The sequence below is a fragment of the Leuresthes tenuis genome, unplaced genomic scaffold, assembly GCF_036924035.1.
Source record: "Leuresthes tenuis unplaced genomic scaffold, fLeuTen1.0.hap1 SCAF_1, whole genome shotgun sequence".
Classification (NCBI taxonomy): domain Eukaryota; kingdom Metazoa; phylum Chordata; class Actinopteri; order Atheriniformes; family Atherinopsidae; genus Leuresthes; species Leuresthes tenuis.
The window spans coordinates 11,956,302-11,979,757 of record NW_027325355.1 but is presented as its reverse complement, the minus strand read 5'-3'; the positions used below and the strand labels follow the sequence as shown (position 1 = coordinate 11,979,757).

The 23,456-nt window shown below is 41.7% G+C and overlaps 1 protein-coding gene, 1 non-coding gene and 1 pseudogene across 2 annotated transcripts in view; all 3 read right to left on the bottom strand.

The window, feature by feature from the left end:
* Window positions 1-2,353: 2,353 nt before the first annotated feature.
* Window positions 2,354-23,456, bottom strand: part of LOC140290750 (uncharacterized) — a 51,151-nt gene continuing 30,048 nt past the window's right edge. Inside the window, exons 3-4 of the mRNA XM_072379369.1 lie at window positions 2,722-3,681; window positions 2,354-2,625 (exon numbers count right to left, since the gene is read on the bottom strand). Coding sequence (XP_072235470.1) covers window positions 2,354-2,625; window positions 2,722-3,681 — 1,232 coding nt within the window. The remainder of the gene's footprint in view (window positions 2,626-2,721; window positions 3,682-23,456) is intronic.
* Window positions 22,770-22,888, bottom strand: LOC140298744 (5S ribosomal RNA; annotated as a pseudogene).
* Window positions 23,158-23,276, bottom strand: LOC140297825 (5S ribosomal RNA). Its single transcript, XR_011913526.1, has one exon. It is a non-coding gene; the product is annotated as a 5S ribosomal RNA (ribosomal RNA).

Below are 23,456 nucleotides of genomic sequence, written 5' to 3'. Positions count from 1 at the left end.
TTATTTGGTGTATGATCTACTTTTCAGAGGATTTGTAAATGACTAAATAAATAACACCACTGGCTAAACCTTCAATTTAACCTGAACTAAGCAGACGTTTGACTGGTTTTGATGCGGTCAGGATCACACTCATTGGACACATACAAGATCTCATTTACTTACTTTACTTATTCATTTGCTGTTCTTAGTAACACAGGAGACAGGATGGTGAATGAAGAATTGCAGCAAACATTCTTCACAGAGGTAGTGTGGACAGGGGAAGATGATATTTACTGTTGAGGTTAATGGAGACGGCTCTGAGTTCGATGTCATGGAAACATTCCTTTCAACACCCCGACTGATTCATTATGAAACTGCTGTCTGTGCAACAGTCAGAGCAAAGGGTTCAGTGGAATAGCTCAGGCTGTTTGGTGAATGTTTTAAACGTCAGATATTCTGGGATCAAAACTTATGACTCAGTGAAGTTTCAGCTCCAACACTAAATATACAAATTAAAAAGCACTCCGAAAACATCTTCAATTGGGAAGGTGGCTTGGTGAGTTTAACAGAGACCATAACTTGTCAGTGGTGCAACAGCTGGTTCAAATCCTGCCCGTTATCTTCAGGATAATTTTACATTGAATGGAACAAAAATATTTCAATACCGAAGTGGAATGAATGTCCCACAAACTCTCCATCTTTCTATTTGCTTTACATGGTTTCAGGGGGACTGGAGCCTATCTGTCACAGAAACTCATCAACATTTGAATCCAATAACAAGTCTGAAACTAAATGAAAAACTGAAGCCCCAAATGAATGTTGACATGATGTAGGCTATGTCAAATCCAAAAGCAGTCCCTGTTTCCCTTTTTGGAACTTCTTCTTTCTCAGGACAAAGATAAATGTGAGAGGATTAAAGCCAAAAATGACCTGGGACATCTCAGCAGATCCAGGATCAGCAACATGGAGACTGAGACCCAAGAACAAACAGAGGTCAACATAACAAACTTTTTAACAATGACAGTGATGTAGAAGATATACAAAAAAATGCATGTGTATATATGAATCTACTGTGCATTTACACCCTCTTTTCTATTATAAACAGGAGGGAAATGTCATGAAGTTATACTATGACAAAAAGCAAGTACCGTGTGTGAGATGCTGCAGGGTCAAGAGACACTGTGTGCTGAGAGTCCTATCTATCTTATTTTAACTTCAGTCTAATCCTTGTTTGACTGAATGTCACATAACATTGTGTGGCCAGTGATCTCGTAGGATGGATGGATGACTTTATTAATCCCTTTGGGAGGTTGCTTCTGGGAAATTGAAATCTCCATCTCACTCAGGCTCAGCACTGTTATATACAGAAATGTACAGAATAAACAAAGTGGAAACTAAATAGCGATAGTATCAATGTTTTGTTTTTTTAACTCAGACAAATTTGTCTGCTTCTTGATATCTCATGCAGACTCCTTGCTGTGAGAATAAATGTTTGGTATTAATTGTCTCCAGCGACTCTGAGCCTCATTTTGAGAGAATTTTCTTGACAACAACACAACAGACATTTGACATAGTTTCACAGCTTGAAGTTGAGCCTTGTGCCCTTTTAGTGTTGGAACAGCCTTAACTTTCAGCTTTAGTCATGACAATCAAACAGCTGTCTGGAAAGTACAGGGAACAACTCCAAACCTTTTTAAGACTGCGTTAAAAATTTCTATGTCTTTGGGAAAGATTAGCACAAAGATTAGCACCAAACACACATTTTTTTAAAATATCTCTGTAGCAAGAACATGAAACCCATGAGAAATGTTGACATCTGACCTTAAATAAAATGCAGAACAATAAAATACAAACAAGTGCAAAGCTAGACTTTACATCAAACTGAAATGATATATTGCTTCGAAAGATGTATGTTTACAAACATACCCACAGCTGGTGCACAGCTACTTTGTGAATTTTAACTTTAAACAAAACATATATGTTCAGTGTAATAGAATAAAATATGTATCTACTTTCAAACAGATTGCTAATTAAATTCAATTCAGTTTTATTCATATAGCGCCGAATTAAAACAATGTCATCTCATGGCACTTATATTGGTCTGTCTATCAACTCACAACTGATGTCATATTTATCTTGAACGGTGGGAGATCTGTCCACAGTTAAAACAATCCCAACAAATTACAAAGCACTTTCAACGATTCTTCAAACGTGTGCTACCCACAGAACATTCAGAACAAAAGTCCTGACAAAAGAAGGTGGTAATCCAGAAAGAAGATTTTTAATCTAAGCAGGGGAAATTCTTCTGATTGGTAGTTCCTGTTGCTGCTCCCAGGTGAATGTTTTCTTATCTGCCGTAAAATATATTGTTGATTTAAACCAATAATTTATCCACAGTGTGAGTACGTTGGTGTGTCTTTAAACTAGATGATTGAGTGAAAGCTGCCCCACACTGACCACAGCTGTATGGTTTCTCTCCTGTGTGAATACGTTGGTGTGTCTTTAGATTAGCTAATTGAGTGAAACCTGCCCCACACTGACTACAACTGTATGGTTTCTCTTCTGTGTGAATACGTTGGTGTCTCTTAAGACCGGAAGATGTAGTGAAAGCTGCTCCACACTGAGTACAGCTGTATGGTTTCTCTCCTGTGTGAATATGTTGGTGTGTCTTTAGATGAGCTAATTGAGTGAAACCTGCCCCACACTGACTACAACTGTATGGTTTGTCTTCTGTGTGAATACGTTGGTGTCTCTTAAGATGGGATGATGTACTGAAGGCTGCCCCACACTGACCACAGCTGTAAGGTTTCTCTCCTGTGTGAATATGTTGGTGTGTCTTAAGACCGGAAGATGTAGTGAAAGCTGCTCCACACTGAGTACAGCTGTATGGTTTCTCTCCTGTGTGAATACGTTGGTGTGTCTTTAGATTAGATAATTCAGAGAAAGCTGCCCCACACTGACTACAGCTGTAAGGTTTCTCTCCTGTGTGAATACGTTGGTGTTTTTTAAGATCGGAAGATTTAGTGAAAGCTGCCCCACACTGACCACAACTGTGAGGTTTCTCTCCTGTGTGAATACGTTGGTGTGTCTTAAGATAGGAAGAAGATGTGAATGCTGCCCCACACTGACCACAGCTGTATGGTTTCTCTCCTGTGTGAATACGTTGGTGTCTCTTTAGACTAAACAATGTAGTGAAAGCTGTCTCACACTGACTACAGCTGTATGGTTTCTCTCCTGTGTGAATACGTTGGTGTCTCTTGAGATTGGAAGATGTAGGGAAAGCTTCCCCACACTTACTACAGCTGTATGGTTTCTCTCTTGTGTGAATACGCTGGTGTGTCTTTAGGTTAGATAATTGAGTGAAAGCTGCTCCACACTGACCACAGCTGTATGGTTTCTCTCCTGTGTGAATATGTTGGTGTGTTTTTAGATGAAATAATTGCATGAAAGCTGTCCCACACTGACTACAGCTGTATGGTTTCTCTCCTGTGTGAATACGTTGGTGTGTCTTGAGATTGGAAGATGTAGTGAAAGCTGCTCCACACTGACCACAGCTGTATGGTTTCTCTCCTGTGTGAATACGTTGGTGTTTCTTGAAATGGGAAGATGTAATGAAAGCTGCCCCACACTGACCACAGCTATATGGTTTCTTTCCAGTGTGAAGCATCTGATGATACCTCAGATGTGATGATCTTTTGAAAACTTTCCCACAGTGTTTACAGGAATGACATCTGGATCCCTCTTGGGCTATATGTTTCTGCAATGACAGAGAGGAAGAAGGATTAGATCCTTCTGAAGTTCACACAAAAGATTTCTCTAAGCTAACCAACATATTCTAACTGGACGTGTATAGACCGAGCCACAGGTCTCAATATCTCAGATCAAACATGAATGCTGAGAGTGTGTTTAGAAGTGGCCTCAGTTGTCAGCACTGTGCTCTGATGTGTTCTGCACATCCCCTTGACTGCACTCTGCAGTTCCCCCCACACACACACACACACACACACACACACACACACACCCCAGCGGAGTCGAGGGAGGGAGGATGTGAAAGTGTGTGTGGTGATGATGATTGGGCCTGGGACTTGCTGTCGCCTGGCCTGCCTGTGCTTCTCCCGATGGGGGGGCACTCCCCGCTGCTCGCGACTTCACCCACCTGTGGGCACGTCTTGACTCCCAGGGCACTTGGCCAGGGGTGCTGGGGCAGGCGCTGACCCACTGTGTGGCTGTCTGGGGCGCTTGGCCCTCATGGGTATTGGGTGGGGCCTCTGTCGGGGGGTTTGGGGGCGCTCGGGTTCCTGGGGCCCGGATCCGGTGCACGGCCCATGTCTGGGCGGCTGGGGCCTGGTGGGGTCGGTGGGCTGTTGCCCCAGCCTCCTGGGGGGCCTCTGCCCTATGCTTATGGGGGCTCTGTCCGGGGGCTTCCTCTGCAGTATTCTGGGTGGATGCGTGGTTGTCCCTGCGGTGGGCTTCCTGGGTTCTGTGCTCCGTGGGGGCTGCTGGTGGCCTGGGTCTTGTGGCCCTCTCTGCCTGCTTCTGATTGCTTGGGGGGGCTGTGGATTGTGGCCGTGTACACTTATACACTCATAACTAAGCACGGTTACCATGTAGGTCCTGTGCCATGGGTGTTGCATATATTCATTCTCTCTCTCTCTCTCTCTCACTCTCACTCTCACTCTCACTCTCACTACACTACACTACACTACACTCCACTACACTCCACTACACTCCACTACACTCCACTACACTCCACTACACTCCACTACACTCCACTACACTCCACTACACTCCACTACACTCCACTACACACATTCATTAGCCCAGTAGGGTGATGTATTATCATGTCGTCTCAGGTCATCTATATCCACAGCTGTGTTGTATGCGATTGCCGCTACTTGTGCTTGTTTTTGTTTGTTTGTGTGTTTGTTTTTTCTCTGCTTGTCTGCTTTCAGGTGTTCCTGGTGGCGCTAAGGCTGGATTCGCAACAGAGACCAGAGTCTGTTTTTTTTTGTACAGGTGTAGCAGCTGGTTGTCTGGTTTTTGTTTCTATTTTTGTTCTGTTTCCTCTTCTTCTTTCCTTGTCCCCCGGTCCGGTTCAGTTCTATTACATGTTATATATTGTAAACAGAAATAAATAAATGGGCATCAAGGGTAGCTTTACATTTATAAAACTTCCCTTGGCAAAGCAAATCTGTTTGGCATAAAACGTATTCAGACTACAATTCTGCTGCCATAATGCTGAACAGGACAAGGGAAAAAAAAAAAAAAAAAACTTGTAGAGGTTGGACTGAAAAAGGTTGATGACCACTGGTTTAAATGAATAAAAGTAACAGTGGTGGTAATACATGACATTCTTGACACTAACCCTTTGTTCCAGCTTACAACCCAGAGGTCTGCAGCCATTCAGCTCAACAGCTGTCAGGGAAACTTTTAACTCAACCTTCGTTTCTCTCTAAAACAACTCTTTACCCTGAGGTAGAGAGAGCTACAAACCTGTCATCTAACCATTAAAGACCCAGAAGGATTACCACCACCAGGTTTAATTCATGTAATCCAGAGACTTTAAACACAAATAATGAAGATTAGCTCCTGAACCTCTCAAATCTGAAGACTGAGAGCCAGAAAATGTCCCACAACAACAATCTGGCCACTGAGTTTCTTCCAGCAGATCATTCAGCCTGCAGCACATTTTCAGTCTAAGCACATCTGTATCAGAGAGAGGAGATGAAACCAAGAAACACTATTTCCACATTTGATGTGGTACTAGCTATTCAAATCATATAATTTTGCACATTTTACAGTGGGAGAAAGTTTAGCAGAATCAAGGAGAGGAGATGAAACCAGGAAACACTTTGCTAACACCTTTTCAACATTTCATGGAAAAGCAGAACAAGCGGACGATACACGGAGCCTTGACACTCCTCCTTGTGTCTTTGATGTCATCCACACTGACCTGAAGACCGGTGGAACCAGAGGATGAACCGGCTCTGTTCTTAGTGGAGGGGTTTGGATCCTGGTTCTGCTGCTCCATTCTGGTCCTGGTTCTCCGACTGATGGACTCTGTCTGAAACTGTCAGTACATACAATAAGATCCAGCTGTGGCATGCAGCATGTTAAATCACACCCACTTTTCTTCTTCTCCTGAAAACCTTTCTGGACAGTTTTTAACCATCTAGTCACATTTCATTAAACTTATTACTGTGGTTTTTATTTAAATCCCTGAGAACTTTAAAATGGTTCTTAAAAGACCTACTAAGGTCACAGTTCAAAATATTTGGAGCTTTTTTATCAAATTCAGAAAAAAATTTAATGATATACTCTGTAGAATGACACCCACTGTGTGCAATATCCCATGAATCTCATCTGAGTCAGTGTAACATGATCAACTTAAATCATTTTACTACATTAAGACAATGATACTGTTTGAGGAAAGGGTCCCAATATCATCCCAAAGCCTGAAGTTCAGATTTTCTCTAGTTCTAAATTTGTTCTCATTTCCAGAAGCTGTCATGGATCCAGAAAAGTAACAGAGTAATCTCAGATTTGAAACAGGTTAAACTCTGAAGCCCACGGTTCAGCACTCAGGGAGCTTCAGTCTGGACTGAGGCTTGAAACTGAGAAGATGTAATGTTTCAGTGGGGGAATGATCTAGTTCTGTGTGGCTAACAGCACGTCAGCAGCAGCTGTCTGACTGATCTGAGACACTCTGAAGAACAACATGAAGTGGACCATTCTGAGGCTGTCATTTAAATATAAAGGAGTGTTTTTCTGGCATCAGAAGTGCTCGTCCAGTGATTCATTCCAGAAAGCTGCTTTAGTGAAACCTAAAGTTTGAGATGAAGGAAACTCACAGACCTATAAAACTCTGAAATATTTTTCAACCCAAATAACCTACAGTCTCCTTTATTTGATTCTGAAAGTATCTGAATTGGTAAACATGTGTCCAGTTGAAGAGTAAAAAGTGATCTTGTGTTGTGGTCAGATCAGAGTATCAGCTCCTAAAAGTTGCACAGATCCTCCTAATAAAGATCATTTTAGCTCCATTTTAACTCCAGATGTTGGCAGGTGGACTTTATGAGTAAAGACATGTACAACCTTTTTATCATGCGGTCAGTCCTTTTTGATATGTGGATAAAAGAAAATATTGGATATGTAAAGGAAACTGAATAATGAAACTTTCATTAGACACTTCTGAAGAGGACAGTCAGACTGTCTTTTAATGGGCTTCTGAGTGTAAATCTGAGAAATCAGACACTGATGCTGAACTGTATATTTCTACTGCTCCTGTGATACTTTCCTGGATCACTGGCAAATCTATATTATAATGCTATGACTCCTCTTCAAACAACATAAACTCTTAATGTAATTAAAGTATTTATAGTGACCATAATTAAATCCCATTTTAAGATCTAATCATGAAATATGGCATAATGTGTACATTAAACACATCATATCACATGTTTTTTCTCCACATTTTGATCAAAAAGCCAAATGATACCCAGATAAGGCCGGAACGAACAATTCTAAATTGATAATCACATTTTTTAAATGACAAAAGATTTCAGAAAAACTACAGAAAGAAGTTTAGAAAACTGCAGCTTTAGTGGAAATTGTAACAAGATGGTCAAAAAATGTCCAACGAGGTGAGAAAATCGGAAGAAAAGGGTACAGAAGTATGTTTAACACACAGCTAAAAGGATAAAGCTCCATTTTATTTGTCCATCTTGCCGGCTTATTGAAATCGTTAGTTGAGGTTGTGTTTCTGGTTTCTGCTTTGAGTACAACGGTTTGCAGAGCATTAGCATTAGCATTAGCAGGACATGCTAACTGTGTATGGCAGCCAGGTTATTTAAACTTTTTTACTCTTTAGTGCATGTTCTGACTGCCCGTGTCCAGGTGCAGGAATCAAACCAATGATACAAAGCACTTTGAAGACATTTCTGCAAATGTTTGACCGCTACATGTATTCTTTTCTGGACTCACCTGCATGCAGCTTCCTGTAGTGATGTTCTGAAATGTGCTGAGGCTTCGAAGCGTGTGTGGAATAATGGAGGGGACGGTTTACTTAATTTAGGGGAGGAGCCGAAAAGGATGACGTCCGCAACCTCACTACCCGTCCCAACCACGTGACTGCTTCCGGAAGTGCTTCAGATTTTGTCAGATTTATATACCCGAGTATTGACAAGCAGAGAAACCCCCCAATCTCCATTTAAGATGTGTTTTTTTTATGGAGAGTTGCGGTCAGTTCAGGTTCAGGATACTAGAGTTTTGATAGCGTTAATATAGTTTGGAGATAGTTTGGGGAGTTAAGTGAGAGAGAGATAGTTTTGAGATTAGGGAGAGTGAGGAGAGAAGGATAGGTAAGAGGATGGAGCCAGCTAGGAAGAGGAATATTTCCCCCGTGTGAGAATATTTTGATTTGATATGTCCTGTTAAGGTAAAGCTTAATCTAACATGTATCAGATGCATTAGGTTTGCTGATCAAGAACTGTATTTTCACTGTTTCTTAATGTATTCATAGGTGAGGTGTTTACTGTGTTCCAAGGAGTTGGGGTACAATAACAACACCTCATGCATGCTAAGGCATTAACTTTCTTTGAGTAAAGTGACAGAAAAACACACACAACCTGCCATATCATATGATACTACCTTTCTGGGAGACTTTACACACAGAATACATTAAAAAATATTTCATCATACACATATGTGATAAGGGGATGAGAAATGGGTGGCGGTGAGCTCTCAGTGCCTGTGAGAGAGAGAGAGAGAAGGGGGGGGGGATTGGAGACAATAAAGCAGCAGGGGGTCTCTCAAACCTGGTGTAGAAGGTGTTGAGATCATCAGCTAGTCTGGGGGAGGGGGCGACCACAGGGCTTCTACCTTTGTAGTGTCTGATGGTTCTGAGAGGACTCCACACAACTGCAGGGTCGTTGGTGCCTGAATCACGCTCCAGTCTGGCTCTATAGTCCTCTTTAGCATTTTTGATGGCCTTCTTGAGGCCCTGTCTGGCCAGCCTGAATGTGTCCATGTCACCCTCTCTGTACGCCTGCTCTTTCCGGCGCTTGAGCTCTCTGAGCTGCTTGGAGAACCAGGGCTTTTGGTTATTGTGCCTTGTGATGGTTTTGGTTGGGAGGCAGACCTGCTCACAGAAGCTGATGCAGGAACATACAGTGTCAGAAAAGCTGCCGTTGGCATCCTCAGGGCCCCTCAGTGACTCCCAGTCAGTAGACTCCATGCAGTCCTGAAGCATGTCCCTTGCCTCTGGAGTCAACCTCCTTACTGTAGTCCTGGATGGTTTGGCCCTTCTCAGTTGCTGCCTGTATGTGGGGACCATCTGTATGATGCAGTGGTCGGAGTGTCCAAGAGCAGCGTGGGGGATGGAGCGGTATGAGGGTTTTATGGTGGAGTAGAAGTGGTCCAGTGTGTTGCTGTCCTGCATGGCGCATGTCACCAGCTGTTTGGAGCTCGTCAGTTCCTGGGAGAGGTTACACGAGTTGAAATCTCTCATCACAAGAACTACAGAGTTTGGTTGAGAGGTGGAGAAAGGAGCTGCTGAATCGTTGTTGAACGTGTTCACAGATGTACTTAGTTCACTTTTCTGATCATCACGTTAAGACCAGATGTGAACAGCTCCAGGGCGCCGTTGGAACCACTGTGTGTCATTCATTACTGTAAAAACTGTGCACCATCCTTTCTACTTTTTTTATTCCAAGATCTTCTCCACTTCAGCTTTTGGCTAAATCTAAACACAGCTCACATGTCTTTGGACATTAATAACATAGATCACAGTGACATATGCAACACTTCAGATAAGCAGCTGCCCCAGTATAATTACAGATGGTTAAAATCCTTGTTATTTTATAATATTCTTTCATGAACTGTGAGAAGCATTACACAGAGGGTTCATCTCCAATGCAGGAGTTTTGGTCTGTCTGCAGCCTTTTTATTTTAATGTCAATGACCAGTTCAGCAGGTGTGTCCCTCAGAGGAGCTGGAGGCAGCTGTTCAGGGCTACTTTTTTAGAAGAAGGTTTACTGATTGGAAAGGGGGCTCCTCACGGTGACACTTTGTGGGTAAGAGCCTGAATAAGGGCAACTTCTTCTTCTTCTTGGTTCTTGAAGACGTTTCATCTCTCATCTGAAAGGATTATTCAGCTTTAAACTAGTTGGTGGGAGTATGGACTTCTAAGCATCAGAGTGGTCTTTTACACCAACACGTTGTGCTACTATCAGTTCTTCACTGGCGAGGTTTCAATCTGAAGTTCCCTTAGATCAAATATGTCCACAACCACACAGATGCAAACAAAAAAAGTATTCAGACAGAAATATTAACCACTGTAATGAGGTGTAGACTTATTTATTGACCTCCTTGCTTTGTTCACAGAAAGTTTCAAGAGTTTTTTCTCTCTCATGATCTAACTTTTCTCCGTCTGTGATATTGGCTTTTTTAGCGTGAGGTAAAAAGGATCCACAGGAGTCTGGAGGATGGACACTAATACAGGGAAATGAGAGGTATGCCTGACTGCACTGGGATGTTGTTTCCTCACCTGTGAGTCACTTTGGATCAAAGCATCTGCTAAATGACTAAATGGAAATGACATGAATGTCCATGATGACTGTACAGAAACATTCCAACAGAACTGTGTATATGAGCTATCTTTGTAGAAACTGGAAGATATCTGTAACTGGAATTATGACTTGTCCTAATTCACTTACAGATATCCGTAGTTCACATAGCGGATATCTGCAACTGAATTGTAGATATCTGTAATGACAAACCCCATACACATGAATGGCAAAAGTGACGTTTGTCCTAAAAATAAATGTAGTGTTGGATATGCCTGGGACGATAACAAGTTTTGCTTGACGATATATTGTCCCACAAATTATTGCAGAATAAACGATATTATTGTCAACATATACTGTATATCATAATAATGCACACAGTTTAAATTAAAATAAACTTTTATTTCTGTGTTTTACACCATTGTAATTTTTAAGAACGTTTAAATATCCTCAATAAAACAAGAAATAAAATGGACTCTCAGTCTCCCTTAGCACATATTCAGTCTGCCTGTTAAACATTAAAATGGCTTGCCATACAGATCCACGTTCAGCACCTTGAACATCAGCAGTGAAAGAAGAAGATCAGATGAATCTGGAGACTGCAGGAAGATCTGCTGACAGTCTGCAGACTAATGTGAGAGAATAATATTTGTGTGTTTGTTATCCAGAAGAATTCAGACAGATGATGTCATTGTGAGCTGAGCGCTGCTGGAAAGTGATATAACAGAGTGACCTAAATTAGGTGCCACAATTTGTGTGTGTGGTCATTCACAGTGTTAGCCTGATTCTTTCTTTTAGAAGCCCGAGAACAAGCTGGAGAATTCTTAAATTGTTAGTGATCACAGGTAAAGTATAGCAGCGCTGGACTCAGAGTGACAGAGCGCTCGCAGGGAATCCTGAGCCGCGATATCCAGAAATATTTCATATTTATCTTCTTCACATTTATCTCACAGAGGTTTGATTTACACGCGACCAAGTAAAATTGGCCAGTTATTGGTGACATGAGCAGGCCAACCACCATCTTTGTCATGTTCTTTGGATGATATAAACAACGTGTGTGTGTGTGAGTGTATTTTCTAGGCATTTACCTAATGTACCAGACCTATCTGACACGATAGAGAAGCTTTGTCTGACCCAGTTATTTAGTTCCGTTATGCACTCTTAAAGTCTTGGCCTTTTCAAGGACATACATTACGTAGTATGAGCAGAGTGGAAAACTACAAAATGGGAACATGGCTTATATAGAAAAATACATAATATGAATACATAATGTCTAATAATAAAGCCAGTTATAACATCATTGATCTACTGACTGACGAAATCTGATTATACTTTGATTCAGGAGGCACAGTAAGATGTGCAGTGGAGTCATTATACAACTTTGGGAGTTTAAAAGAGAAGGAGCGGCAATCCCACTTCCAAAATAATAAAACCCCTCTGAAAATGTGAAAGGTTGGGAAAGCCAGCAATTTGGTCCACTTCAAACTTTCTGTCATGACAGCTTTCTGATACCATTTCTATTTAGAATTCCTTTTTCTACTTGAAATGAGTAACAGATCCCATTTTTAGATTGAGAATGCTTCGTCATTGGAGAGCCTGCAGGACCTGATCGTACACAGCAGCACCATGCTGCAGACTGCAGGGTGTTTTAAACGTGTTGGGTCAATGGAGGAAAAGCATTCAGTTGTCACCCTCTGTGGTATTTAATTGATAGGAACCACACAGCAGTTGAAAGTAGTGTATTGTATTGCTTTTGCCTCGAGAGAGTTAAGGGTAAAACATGTGACTGCCTGTTACTTAACTCTGCTCTTAAACATCTAATATCCAGAGAGATCCAACAGTACACAAGTTTATGCATCTGCCACATATCCAAAATGTTTCCGGGGATATACGGGAAGATCTAATCTGTAACATATCTAGGATACCCTCTATGTATACATCTATAGCAAATCCTAGTATTGGATATTGTTATAATTGCCTTTGTTCTTAGACATTATGTATTCATATTCTGTATTTTACTAAAAAACCTATGTTCCTAGCTGGTACTTTTACACTCTGCTCATACTACACAATCGATGACCTTAGATAGTCCAAGACCTTAGGATGACAGCAAGACAAAACAACTGGGTCAGACAAAACATCTCTATTGGAGTAGATAGGTCTGGTACATTAGATACACGCCTAAAACAGCACTAAGACCCATTATTTATCACATCCAAAGAACACGAGGAGGACAGTACAACCTCTGTGAGATAAAGCTGAATATAAATATGGAATGCTTCTTGATATCGGGGCTCGGCCTGATGGATTTCCTGCGAGAGCTCTGTCACTCCGAGTCCAGCGCTGCAATATACTTTACATATGACCACTAATAAATACTTTGTCATCCCCATAGACTGACTCATCACTATCCTGTAAGTGACACAAATACAGGACATTAAACATTATTCCACTTTCCCTGACTGGAAAACATCAGTGTCACATCCACATCCATCTCTACATTTTTAAAAAGATTGTAAAACCACAAACATAACACGACTGAATGGATCCTAAAGTGATGTCTGACAATGATAATCGCAATTTTAAAGTAGATCAAACTTTTAATTAAATACCCTTTGCAAACAACTTAAGTGTACATTTCTTCACATGTGGCTCCATATATACATCCATGGATAAAACTGCAGTGATGCATGAGCAACTATCTACTTCATGAGTTCCAATATTTTTTGCTTTTCACAGAAAGACAAGTTACATGAAGCCGGCATCCTGACGATGTGCTGTTGTTTTTCATGAGATGAGATGAGATACTTTACTGTCTTTGTGTGAACACTCATTGTACCCGGTTACGGTGTATTCCGTCCTCAGTCATTGCAATCTTGGGTGCTTGAATAGAAAGTAATTGACAACTTGCTTTTGGAAGATATTTCAGCTTTCTTCTGAATGGGCTGTTCAAATGCTAAATCCACACGTGGGGCGTTCAAGGCTTAGAAGCTGTTGTTTTTAACATTCATGCAGTAGATATTATAACAGTCATTGTCTCAGTTGTATCACTGACACATAGACCATCCTGTTGGTCGTCTGGAACTACCGACCACATGAATGAGGAATGAAATAGCCTATTCATATGAGAGCTGAAACAATCAGGCACTTAGAACAACTGTTGCATAATATTCAGCTTACCTCTTTTTCATCACTTTCAAGAGCAGCTGTGGTTTCCTTGTTTCCTCTTCCATTCTTTTGTTTAATTTCACACTTTTCCTTACTAAGTGCATTTTATGAGTAAATGATACTTGCAACTATAGGAAAATGAAGGTATTAACATGGTCATTACATTAATACTAAGACTTACACTTCTATTTTAATACTAAAGCTTATACTTGTATCTTAGCATACATTCTACTTCTTTCTGCCACAAAGTACTAATAGTTAGTTTATCTTGATCCAAGTATGGAATAATGTCAAGTCATTCGCTCATGCTTACTTTTAATTTAGCAGAATACTAATCATATAGTACTGGAGTTTAAAAGTTTACAGTAAATGATATGTGTGCTCAATTGCATTACATTTATGTACCTTAAAGACATCCCTTTGCAAAATGTAGTATAGCTGAAGTTTATTTAATTAAGTATGTTATTAGTATAAGTATAGCAAGTATACTATGGACCATGTACTTGTAGTGAACTAGAAAGTATACTGACTCAATACTTCTTCAGACTAAACTTGAACATTCTTAAGTTTACAAAAGTGTACCCAAAGTATGAATCCCCCCCAAAAAAGTCTAACATACCACTATCTGCCTCCCATTGTTGTGTAAAGAAGCCTAATTTTTGAGCTGTGTCCCTGCCAGCACCCCACCCCCACACAAAGGAAATTCTGCAGGCCAGCAACTCTGATGTGCTCCTCTGTAAGAATCACTGGCCATAAAAGGCACATTTGCTATTTTTCCACAATAACATTTGTAACAAAATCTGTGCTGGCATTTGACAAAGGCATAAGACAAATTGTGTTATCTGAGAAATAGCCTCTTTCAAGTTGACTATGTGGGTTTGATTATAGTTGATGTGCCCTTTTGTAAGACTCAATGGGCTTCATACAATTTAGATTCGATGAAGGAAGGGAGAGGAAGGGAGTGTCGTAAAAGGTGTGAATGTTGTGGGCGAGAAACAATCATAAATAGGGAATGCCTGGCACACAGACCCAGACTTCACGATGTCACAACCAAGGCAACCAAGAGGGATCAGTGCTCAGGAGGCTTTAGCAGTTCTACAGAGCACGTCGGACTGTGAATCTAATGGTGGAGATTTGCATTTCAGAATGAAAACGTTGTCACAGATTCGTCAAGTGATGAGGATGCGACTTCTCTTGCACCAATAAATCCTCCCCTCCAAAGACACACCAGGAGACGGGTGATCAATTATGTGATTGAGCAGGACAGTCCAGACACAGAGGCCATGTCAGATGAGGAGGAAGACACGTGGCATGTAAATCCCCCTTGTAATAAAAAACAAAAAGTTGCAGATGTGGGCATAACACCTGGATCCACAGAAAAGGCGAAAGATGGCACTATGTGGTTCCACCGCAAAGTTGGAGACTTTTCTGCTCATGAAACTTCACAGATGGCATTTGATGGATCTGGAGGGCCAACAGAGTTTTCAACAAACAAAATCACGAGTCGCCTTCAAAGCTTCCTGTGTTTGTTGGATATCAGCATGTTGTTGACCATCAGAGACTGCACAATCCAGGAGGGCTGTAGAACAAAACCCAGCTGGCAGATGAGTGTCTTCGAGCGGATGGCGTTCCTCGCAATCTTTTTTCACAGGGCTGCCAAGGGCTACATTGGTGCCATGCGACTCATGTGGTCCAGTAGATTCAGAAACCCAGATGTCAAAGCCATAATGCCCCGTAACCGCTTTCTTGAAATAAAGCGGTACCTTCGCTTCGACAACAAGGAGACCCGCAAGGAGTGCATACAAACGGACAAATTTGCAGCAATTTCAGACATCTGGCAGCGGTTTGTTCAGAAATGTGTGTCGTCCTACGGTCCAGGGCAGCATGTTACCGTGGATGAGCAGTTATTTCCTTCAAAGGTTCGTTGTCCCTTTCTGCAGTACACTGCATCAAAGCCTGACAAGTTTGGATTCAAGTTTTGGATTGTAATAGATCTGGACACAAAATACATGTGTAATGCCATCCCTTACTTAGGGAAAGATCCCACTCGTCCGACGGGAGAGAGGCTGTCAGAGAATGTTGTTTTGAAATTGATGGAACCATTTATGGACCAGGGAAGGACTGTAACTATGGACAATTTCTTTACCTCTCTGTCTTTGGCTAACAGGCTTCTTCAACGAAAAACAACTCTGCTTGGCACCATCAACAAAAATCGTTGGGAGTTACCAGCAACTGCAAAGGAAACCTTGGGGCGCCAGTTGTACTCCACACAGGTGTTCACATCTGGAAGTGCTTTGCTGACGGTGTTTGCAACAAAAAATTTGTTTGTCTTTTGAGCACCATGCATCAGAAAGTGGAAATTGTGGACACCCAAAAACAAAAAACAAACACTTTTGTTGATTACACCCATTTCAAAGGCGTTGATATCATGGGCCAGAAATCACGCAACCACTCGGTGCGTGCAGGAACACAGAGATGGCCCATGGCTGTGTTTTACAATCTGCTTGACATGGCTGTCACAAATGCACAGGTCTTGTACACAGCATGTACAGGATCCAAAGAACGTTGCCAACTGTTCATGCTGGAGCTTGCAGAGGAACTTCAAAACAGGCTTTTGCAGGAAAAGGGGAAGAACACAAACAGCAGCTTCGCGAGATGAGTTTCTCAGAAGAAAAAGACACAGTGCCAGGTGCACATACTCTGCAATAATAACAGAAGCACCGAACTTTGTGTACGCTGCCGCAGATACACCTGTGGCAAATGTAGGAAAGACTCACCATGGGAATGTGGAAACTGCTAGATGGGACAACTGTATGCTACATTTCTGTGCTTTGTATAGCCTTCATATGTAGTGAGCCTACTTTTCTTAGTGTGAAATAAACATTTATATATAAGTTATATCGTCTGTTTGTAGTTTTTCCAAGCTGAAATTGGAATTTTTGGGGCACTAATTCCAGTCCTTTGTCCTCTCACATTGTGAGCTTGGCAGAGTAAATTGTCATTGAAATTGAGGTTTACCTACAACCAAATTACCGTTCATGAATGATTTAGTATGTCCCTTCCTAAAATAACAGACCATTATTAAAACAAGTGTTATGACAAATAGAAATCATCTCACAAAATAAGGTGAATGTGAACATCTGTTAGTTGGCTAAATGAAATATAAATATGAAAAAGGGTCTGTCTTTGTACAGTCTGTGTACAACAGACATAACTCAACACACAGTATGTTGGGCTGATCAGAGTTCATTCAAACAGCAGTTTGGCCTTTGTCATTACAGGCAGCAACCTCAGTGGGGGGTGGAGTGGCTAATCACAATACAATGGAGACAGTTAGCACCTTGAGAGGAATACACAATTTTTGCAGAGGGGAGGGGATGCAGCAGAAGTGAAAATCTCTGGGCCAAACGTAATTTCCGGCAGTTGCTTTTTCAGGTCTTAACGGCTGTACACGGCGAAGAAGCTCGTCAAATCGGCCCGTTGATATTCAAAAGTATCAAAAGTGCACTTGTTCAGGTCCCTCAGTGTGTGAACGTAGTGACGCAAACGTCTTTTCTGTCGCCTGCGCTTCAACATTTGCAATATAAGCATTTGTTCTTCAGTATTGATTAGCTCCAACTACAAATACAGCTGCTCCACCTCTATTGCCATAGTTTACTGTTGTTAACTGTGACCGGAAGAAAAAGCAAGGATTCAGCTATAACCCCTGAAACCACACAAACACAGCCACACACCCCTAGCAGCATGGTGAATTGCAGAGAAACACGGTCCCTCAATGCAGAACTTTGAATGCTCAATGACGGCGTCACACCCAATACTGTCGACGTGACGCAGAAACATAAAGTACATGAAATGTTATCTGAGCAACACAGAAATCTCTGATCACACTAATCTGCTCAGCTGGGTTTTCTCACTTCTGAACAGATGTTTGCTGTGAAGCGTTTTGTTGTTTCCTGCCAACTTAAAAAGGCTGAAAAAGAAGTCATTCTGCTGTTTTATGCTGTTTGTGTTTTCAGTGTGGACAAGAGTGGACAAAACACCACAGGAACTCCATCTTAAGATGCAGCTTCTTTTCTACACAGAGACAACGAGACAAAGAGGGTTTCTATCAGGCTCAGCCTGAAGACACCAGTCAGCATACAGAGCTCGATAGATAGATTATGATCAAACATGTCTGATGCAGTCTTAAGAAACCTTTAATCGGTAATATCTACATGTGAGTTAAGAGCTAATATTGGACTCTTCTCTGGACTCTGGTCCAGCCAGCCAGGAGTACAGAAAGTTTGCAGGTTAGGGGTCAGCTTTAGTTTTCAGGCAGCTCAACTCTGCAGGTTTTTACCTCTTCTGAAGTCCAACAGCCGTATGAGAGCTCATGTTTCATGTCACGCACTTGAATGCATCAGTCTGAAGATTCAGGAGAGAATTTCAGCAGAAGATCATGATTTATGAATTTCAAGCTGCTGCAGAGCAGGGCTGATTATATAAATATAAATGAAAAGCATGAAAATACTAAGAAACAGCAACATTTACATTTCCTGTACTGCTGCCTGCTAAAAGTATCGGACAATGTTGATCTGATAGAAACCAATTTTCTTCATGTTGAACTTTCAGTGGAAGGTTAATGAATTTATCTTTCCCTTCAACAGAGAACAAATAAGAATTCAACAACCCCTTGAACAATCCTGCCTGGATTGAGGTGAAACCAGCACTGTTCTCTTGTTCCCTCCCCAAACTGATCTAAAGGTGGGAGGATGTGTGAAACCATTGTGTGATAGTAGAGGAGCTCTTAAGTGAAGATCAGCTGATCAGCTGCAACAAAAGGAGGTGGAATTAGTTTTGTATCACAGCACAGACGGTGTTTCTGCTCTGAGAGTCACACACTGCTCTGCCAAATGGAGGAAATGGCTGAAAAAAGTGTTAAACTGGACCTGGAAACCTTCTCTTGTTCGATCTGTCTGGATCTACTGAAGGATCCGGTGACTATTCCCTGTGGACACAGCTACTGCATGAACTGTATTAAAGGCTACTGGAATGGAAAGAATAAGAAGGGAATTCACAGATGCCCTCAATGCAGGAAAACTTTCACACCGAGGCCTGTCCTGGAGAAAAGCACCATGTTAGCTGATTTAGTGAAGCAGCTGAAGAAGACTGGAGTCCAAGCTGCTCCTGCTGATCTCTGCCATGCTGGACCTGAAGATGTGGCCTGTGATTTCTGCTCTGGAAGAAAACTGAAAGCCATCAAGTCCTGTTTATTCTGTCTGGTCTCTTACTGTGAGAAACACCTTCAGCCTCATTATGATGTGACTCCATTCAAGAAACACAAGCTGGTGGAGCCCTCCAAGAGCCTCCAGGAGAACATCTGCTGTCGTCATGATGAGGTGATGAAGATGTTCTGCCGTACTGATCAGAAGTCTATCTGTTATCTCTGCCCTGTGGATGATCATAAAGGCCACGACACAGTGTCAGCTGCAGCAGAAAGGACTGAGAGGCAGAGAGAGCTGGAGGGGAGTCGACAACAAATCCAGCAGAGAATCCAGGACAGAGAGAAAGATGTGAAGCTGCTTCAACAGGAGGTGGAGGCCATCAATCAGTCTGCTGATAAAACAGTGGAGGACAGTGAGAACATCTTCACCGAGCTGATCCGTCTCATCCACAAAAGAAGCTCTGATGTGAAGCAGCAGCTCAGATCCCAGCAGCAAACTGAAGTGAGTCGAGTCAAAGAGCTTCAGGAGAAGCTGGAGCAGGAGATCACTGAGCTGAAGAGGAAAGATGCTGAGCTGAAGCAGCTCTCACACACAGACGATCACAACCAGTTTCTACACAACTACCCCTCAGTGTCAGCACTCAGTGAGTCTACACACTCATCCAGCATCAATACCCGTCCTCTGAGGTACTTTGAGGATGTGACAGCAGCTGCGTCAGAGCTCAGAGAGAAACTACAGGACATTCTGAGAGAGAAATGGACAAACAGCTCACTGACAGTCACTGAAGTGGATGTTTTACTGCCACAACCAGAACCAGAGCCAAAGAGCAGAGCTGCCTTCTTAAGATATTCATGTGACATCACACTGGATCCAAACACAGCAAACACATATCTGTTAGTGTCAGAGGGGAACAGAAAAGTGACAGTAATGAGACAACCTCAGTCTTATTCTGCCCATCCAGACAGATTCACGGAATGGTGTCAGGTCCTGAGCAGAGAGAGTCTGACTGGACGCTGTTACTGGGAGGTGGAGAGGAGAGGGGGAGGAGCTGATGTAGCAGTCGCATACAAGAACATCAGCAGAACAGGGAATGAATGTGGATTTGGACATAATGACAAATCTTGGGCATTAAAATGTTCCCAAAACAGTTTTGAATTTTGGTCCAACAAGATGAAAGCCTCCATCTCAGGTCCTCAGTCCTCCAGAGTAGGAGTGTACCTGGATCACAGAGCAGGTATTCTGTCCTTCTACAGCGTCTCTGAAGCCATGACTCTCCTCCACAGAGTCCAGACCACATTCACTCAGCCGCTCTATGCTGGAGTTAGGATTGGATGGACTGGAGCCACAGCTGAGCTGTGTGAAGTGAAATAAAGGTATTCAGTCAGTTTGTTGCTGAGAGTTCATTGCTGTGATGTCTCTGCGCTGCTGTTCTGTTGTTTATTTTCTGCTTTTTCCTGTTTGTGCAGGCATGGAGGATATCGCTGCTAATGCTGAGTTTTATTCACAGAAAGATTTCTCCACATGAACATCTAAACTTCTCTGAGCTCTGAATGTTAGTTGAATCCTTGTGTTGATGTGTTTGTATGTTGTTGTTTCTCTTCCACTTCATGGAGCCAAACAGAGAAATCAGCAGACCTTCCTTTATCACAGATTCTTTTCACATCTCATCACTTTGTAAATGTGAAAATAATTCTGCAGTTAAACTTACTTTGATCTGTTTCAGAGATCAAATGTTGCTGCTGCTTTGAAAACTCTCAGTAATGATCTACTTGGTAACCCAGAAACTAAATGTTCTGATTCTGGATGTTTTTTCTGGAAATAATAAATTGTGGATTCATCCTGATCATGAATTGTGTTTCTGTGAAAATGGGAGTGAGGCTGTCACACCACCAGCATCCCTCATGGTGGCAACACACGGCGGCAACAAGTAACTGCTTTGTTTCAGAGATATTTGTTGAAAGCCATCTGTGGCTGGAAGAGTTGCTTTGGTTCAGGATCATATTCTGGGTTTCACCTGTTTGCTCACAAACGCTTCAAACTTGTTTCTGAATGTGTTCTGAGATGTTGGAAGAAACTCCGAAAACAAAAAGAACAACATGAAACCTCAAAGTGATTCAAATCAAAGCTAAATGTAACAATATTATATGATGTCAGTCATTACAGGAGATGTCATTTGTTCTCAGAGACAAGAAGTGGAAGAAGAATTCTTGGACATAAGTTACAGAATCAGAACCACAGAGATTTTGTTTCATGTAAAAACTGTAGATTTACTTTTGATTTTACTCAAATTACAAAAACATTCATATGAAAACATATTTGAATGTAAAAAATAGAATAAATGAGGCAGAATGGCACACTTTGGAATAAAGTGTTATGGAATGATTAAAGGTGATGTGTGTGATCTTACATCATATTCTATGATCTGATTCTATTCTTTCTAATATTTTTTAGTATTAGTCTGAATGTGCTGAAGTTATCAGATGAATGTAGTGGACTAAAAGGTACAACAGAGTCTCTGAATGTGGTGGAGCACAAATAGAAAGTAGCACAAGCTAAAAATACTGAAAACATTGTAATTATGTTCAGTATATTTAGTCACTTTCTGCTGCTGCCAGTGATGGACTTTTCAAAGAAATCTGACTCAGCTCTGATCATTAATGAGAATATGATGAAGAAAGGATCATGTCATCCAAATGAATGAAAAGGTTTTGTGGTGGGGCTGAGAACTGTTTAACTCTCATTGTTCTGTTCCACGTATTGTTTAAGGATCGTCACAGGTACGAGTTTGGGTGGAGCGGGTCAGAGTAAAGTGGAGTTTCCAGCAGACTCCTCAGTTTCAGTCGGGTTTGGAGACCACAGATGGAGAGGTGACTGCGCGGTTTGGTCTGCCACTTATTGATAAAGTTAAAGTTTACAAAAAAACAAACAATAACAGGAAGAAGTTCCCTGAAAGCAGCATCAGTGTTACAGGTTGTGAGTCCTGTGAACAAACTGACACAGTGTGATATTACAGATGTTTAAATCTCTCTTTTCTCATGTCGTCCTGCAGGTTCACAGCTGAAATCTGAAAACTAACACAAGAGGATGCCTTCATCCTGCTCACAGGGATGTAGAGGAGGTTAAAGCTCCTGCTCTGTTCATTCAGACTGAACTCGGCCTGTGTGCGGTCTCTCTTGACTCGCTAACAGTAAACGTGTCGTTAGCCAGTTAGCTAAGCATGTGTGCAACAGGAATGATTTAAGTTAAATAAAACAACTGAAAGGACGGTGATGTTACCATCCATCCCCCATGATTTCAGACGTTAACTCAACCCCAAACTTGGACAAACTCCTTCACCACAGTAATGCCTCTACATCCTGATGAGGGACATTAAAAACAAACGTTTCTAACAATTTCTATCTAAACTATAAATAATTGGAGGAATTTTTCAACAGTGACAGTTAAGGAGTGTCATCAGGTGAATGAGATCAGCTCAGGAATGAAAACACAGTTTACACTAAATACAGTCTGTGGTTTACACAAGCCTCAGTGAAAATAAATACAATTATTATTCAGAATATCTTGGTGGTTTACATTGTTGCACATATTTTCAACACAGTCATCATGTGCTATGAAAAGCTGAATGTCAGAAATAAACTGAAATGATGGAGAGTATTCATAAGAGCAACTGGACTTCTTTTTTGATCTTGAAGATGTTGAATTTTGATGGGACAGCAGCTTCCTCTTTGGTTTTTGTAGAGAAGTACAGTAGAACAACCGGATTTAACCGAGTACTAACCAGGCCCGACCCTGCTTAACTTCACAGGGTGATCAGAAATTGCAACAAAAGACAGGTGGTGCAGATAAGAGAAAAAGCTTACAGCACCTGGTATTCCCAAGCAGTCTGCCATCCAAGTACTAACCAGGCCCAACCCTGCTTGGCTTCCAAGATCAGACGAGGTCAGGCATTTTCAGGGTGGTGTGGCCGTAAGCAACAATGTCTGTCACAAATGTGCATTATATAGGTACTGGAATCATACGGTTACTCTATGTAACCAGATAATTGCCGAGAAAGGCTGATATGTAGTGGGCACATCTTCATCCCTGATGTGATTATTACCTGCAGTTGAAACTGAGACTCTCAGATCACTTTGTGTCTGCCAACAAAGCAGCAGCAGCTGAAGATGACCAACTTCCTCATGTGTCACAGGGTGATCAGACGTTGCAACAAAAGACATGCAGGTGGTAGAGAGAAGAGAAAAAGCTTACAGCACCTGGTATTCCCAAACAGTCTCCCATCCAAGTACTAACCAGGCCCAACCCTGCTTGGCTTCCGAGATCAGACGAGGTCAGGCATATTCAGGGTGGTGTGGCCGTAAGCAACAATGTCTATCACAAATGTGCATTATATAGGTACTGGAATCATACGGTTACTCTATGTAACCAGATAATTGCCGAGAAAGGCTGATATGTAGTGGGCATATCTTCATCCCTGATGTGATTATTATCTGTAGTTGAAACTGAGACTCTCAGATCACTTCGTGTCTGCCAACAAAGCAGC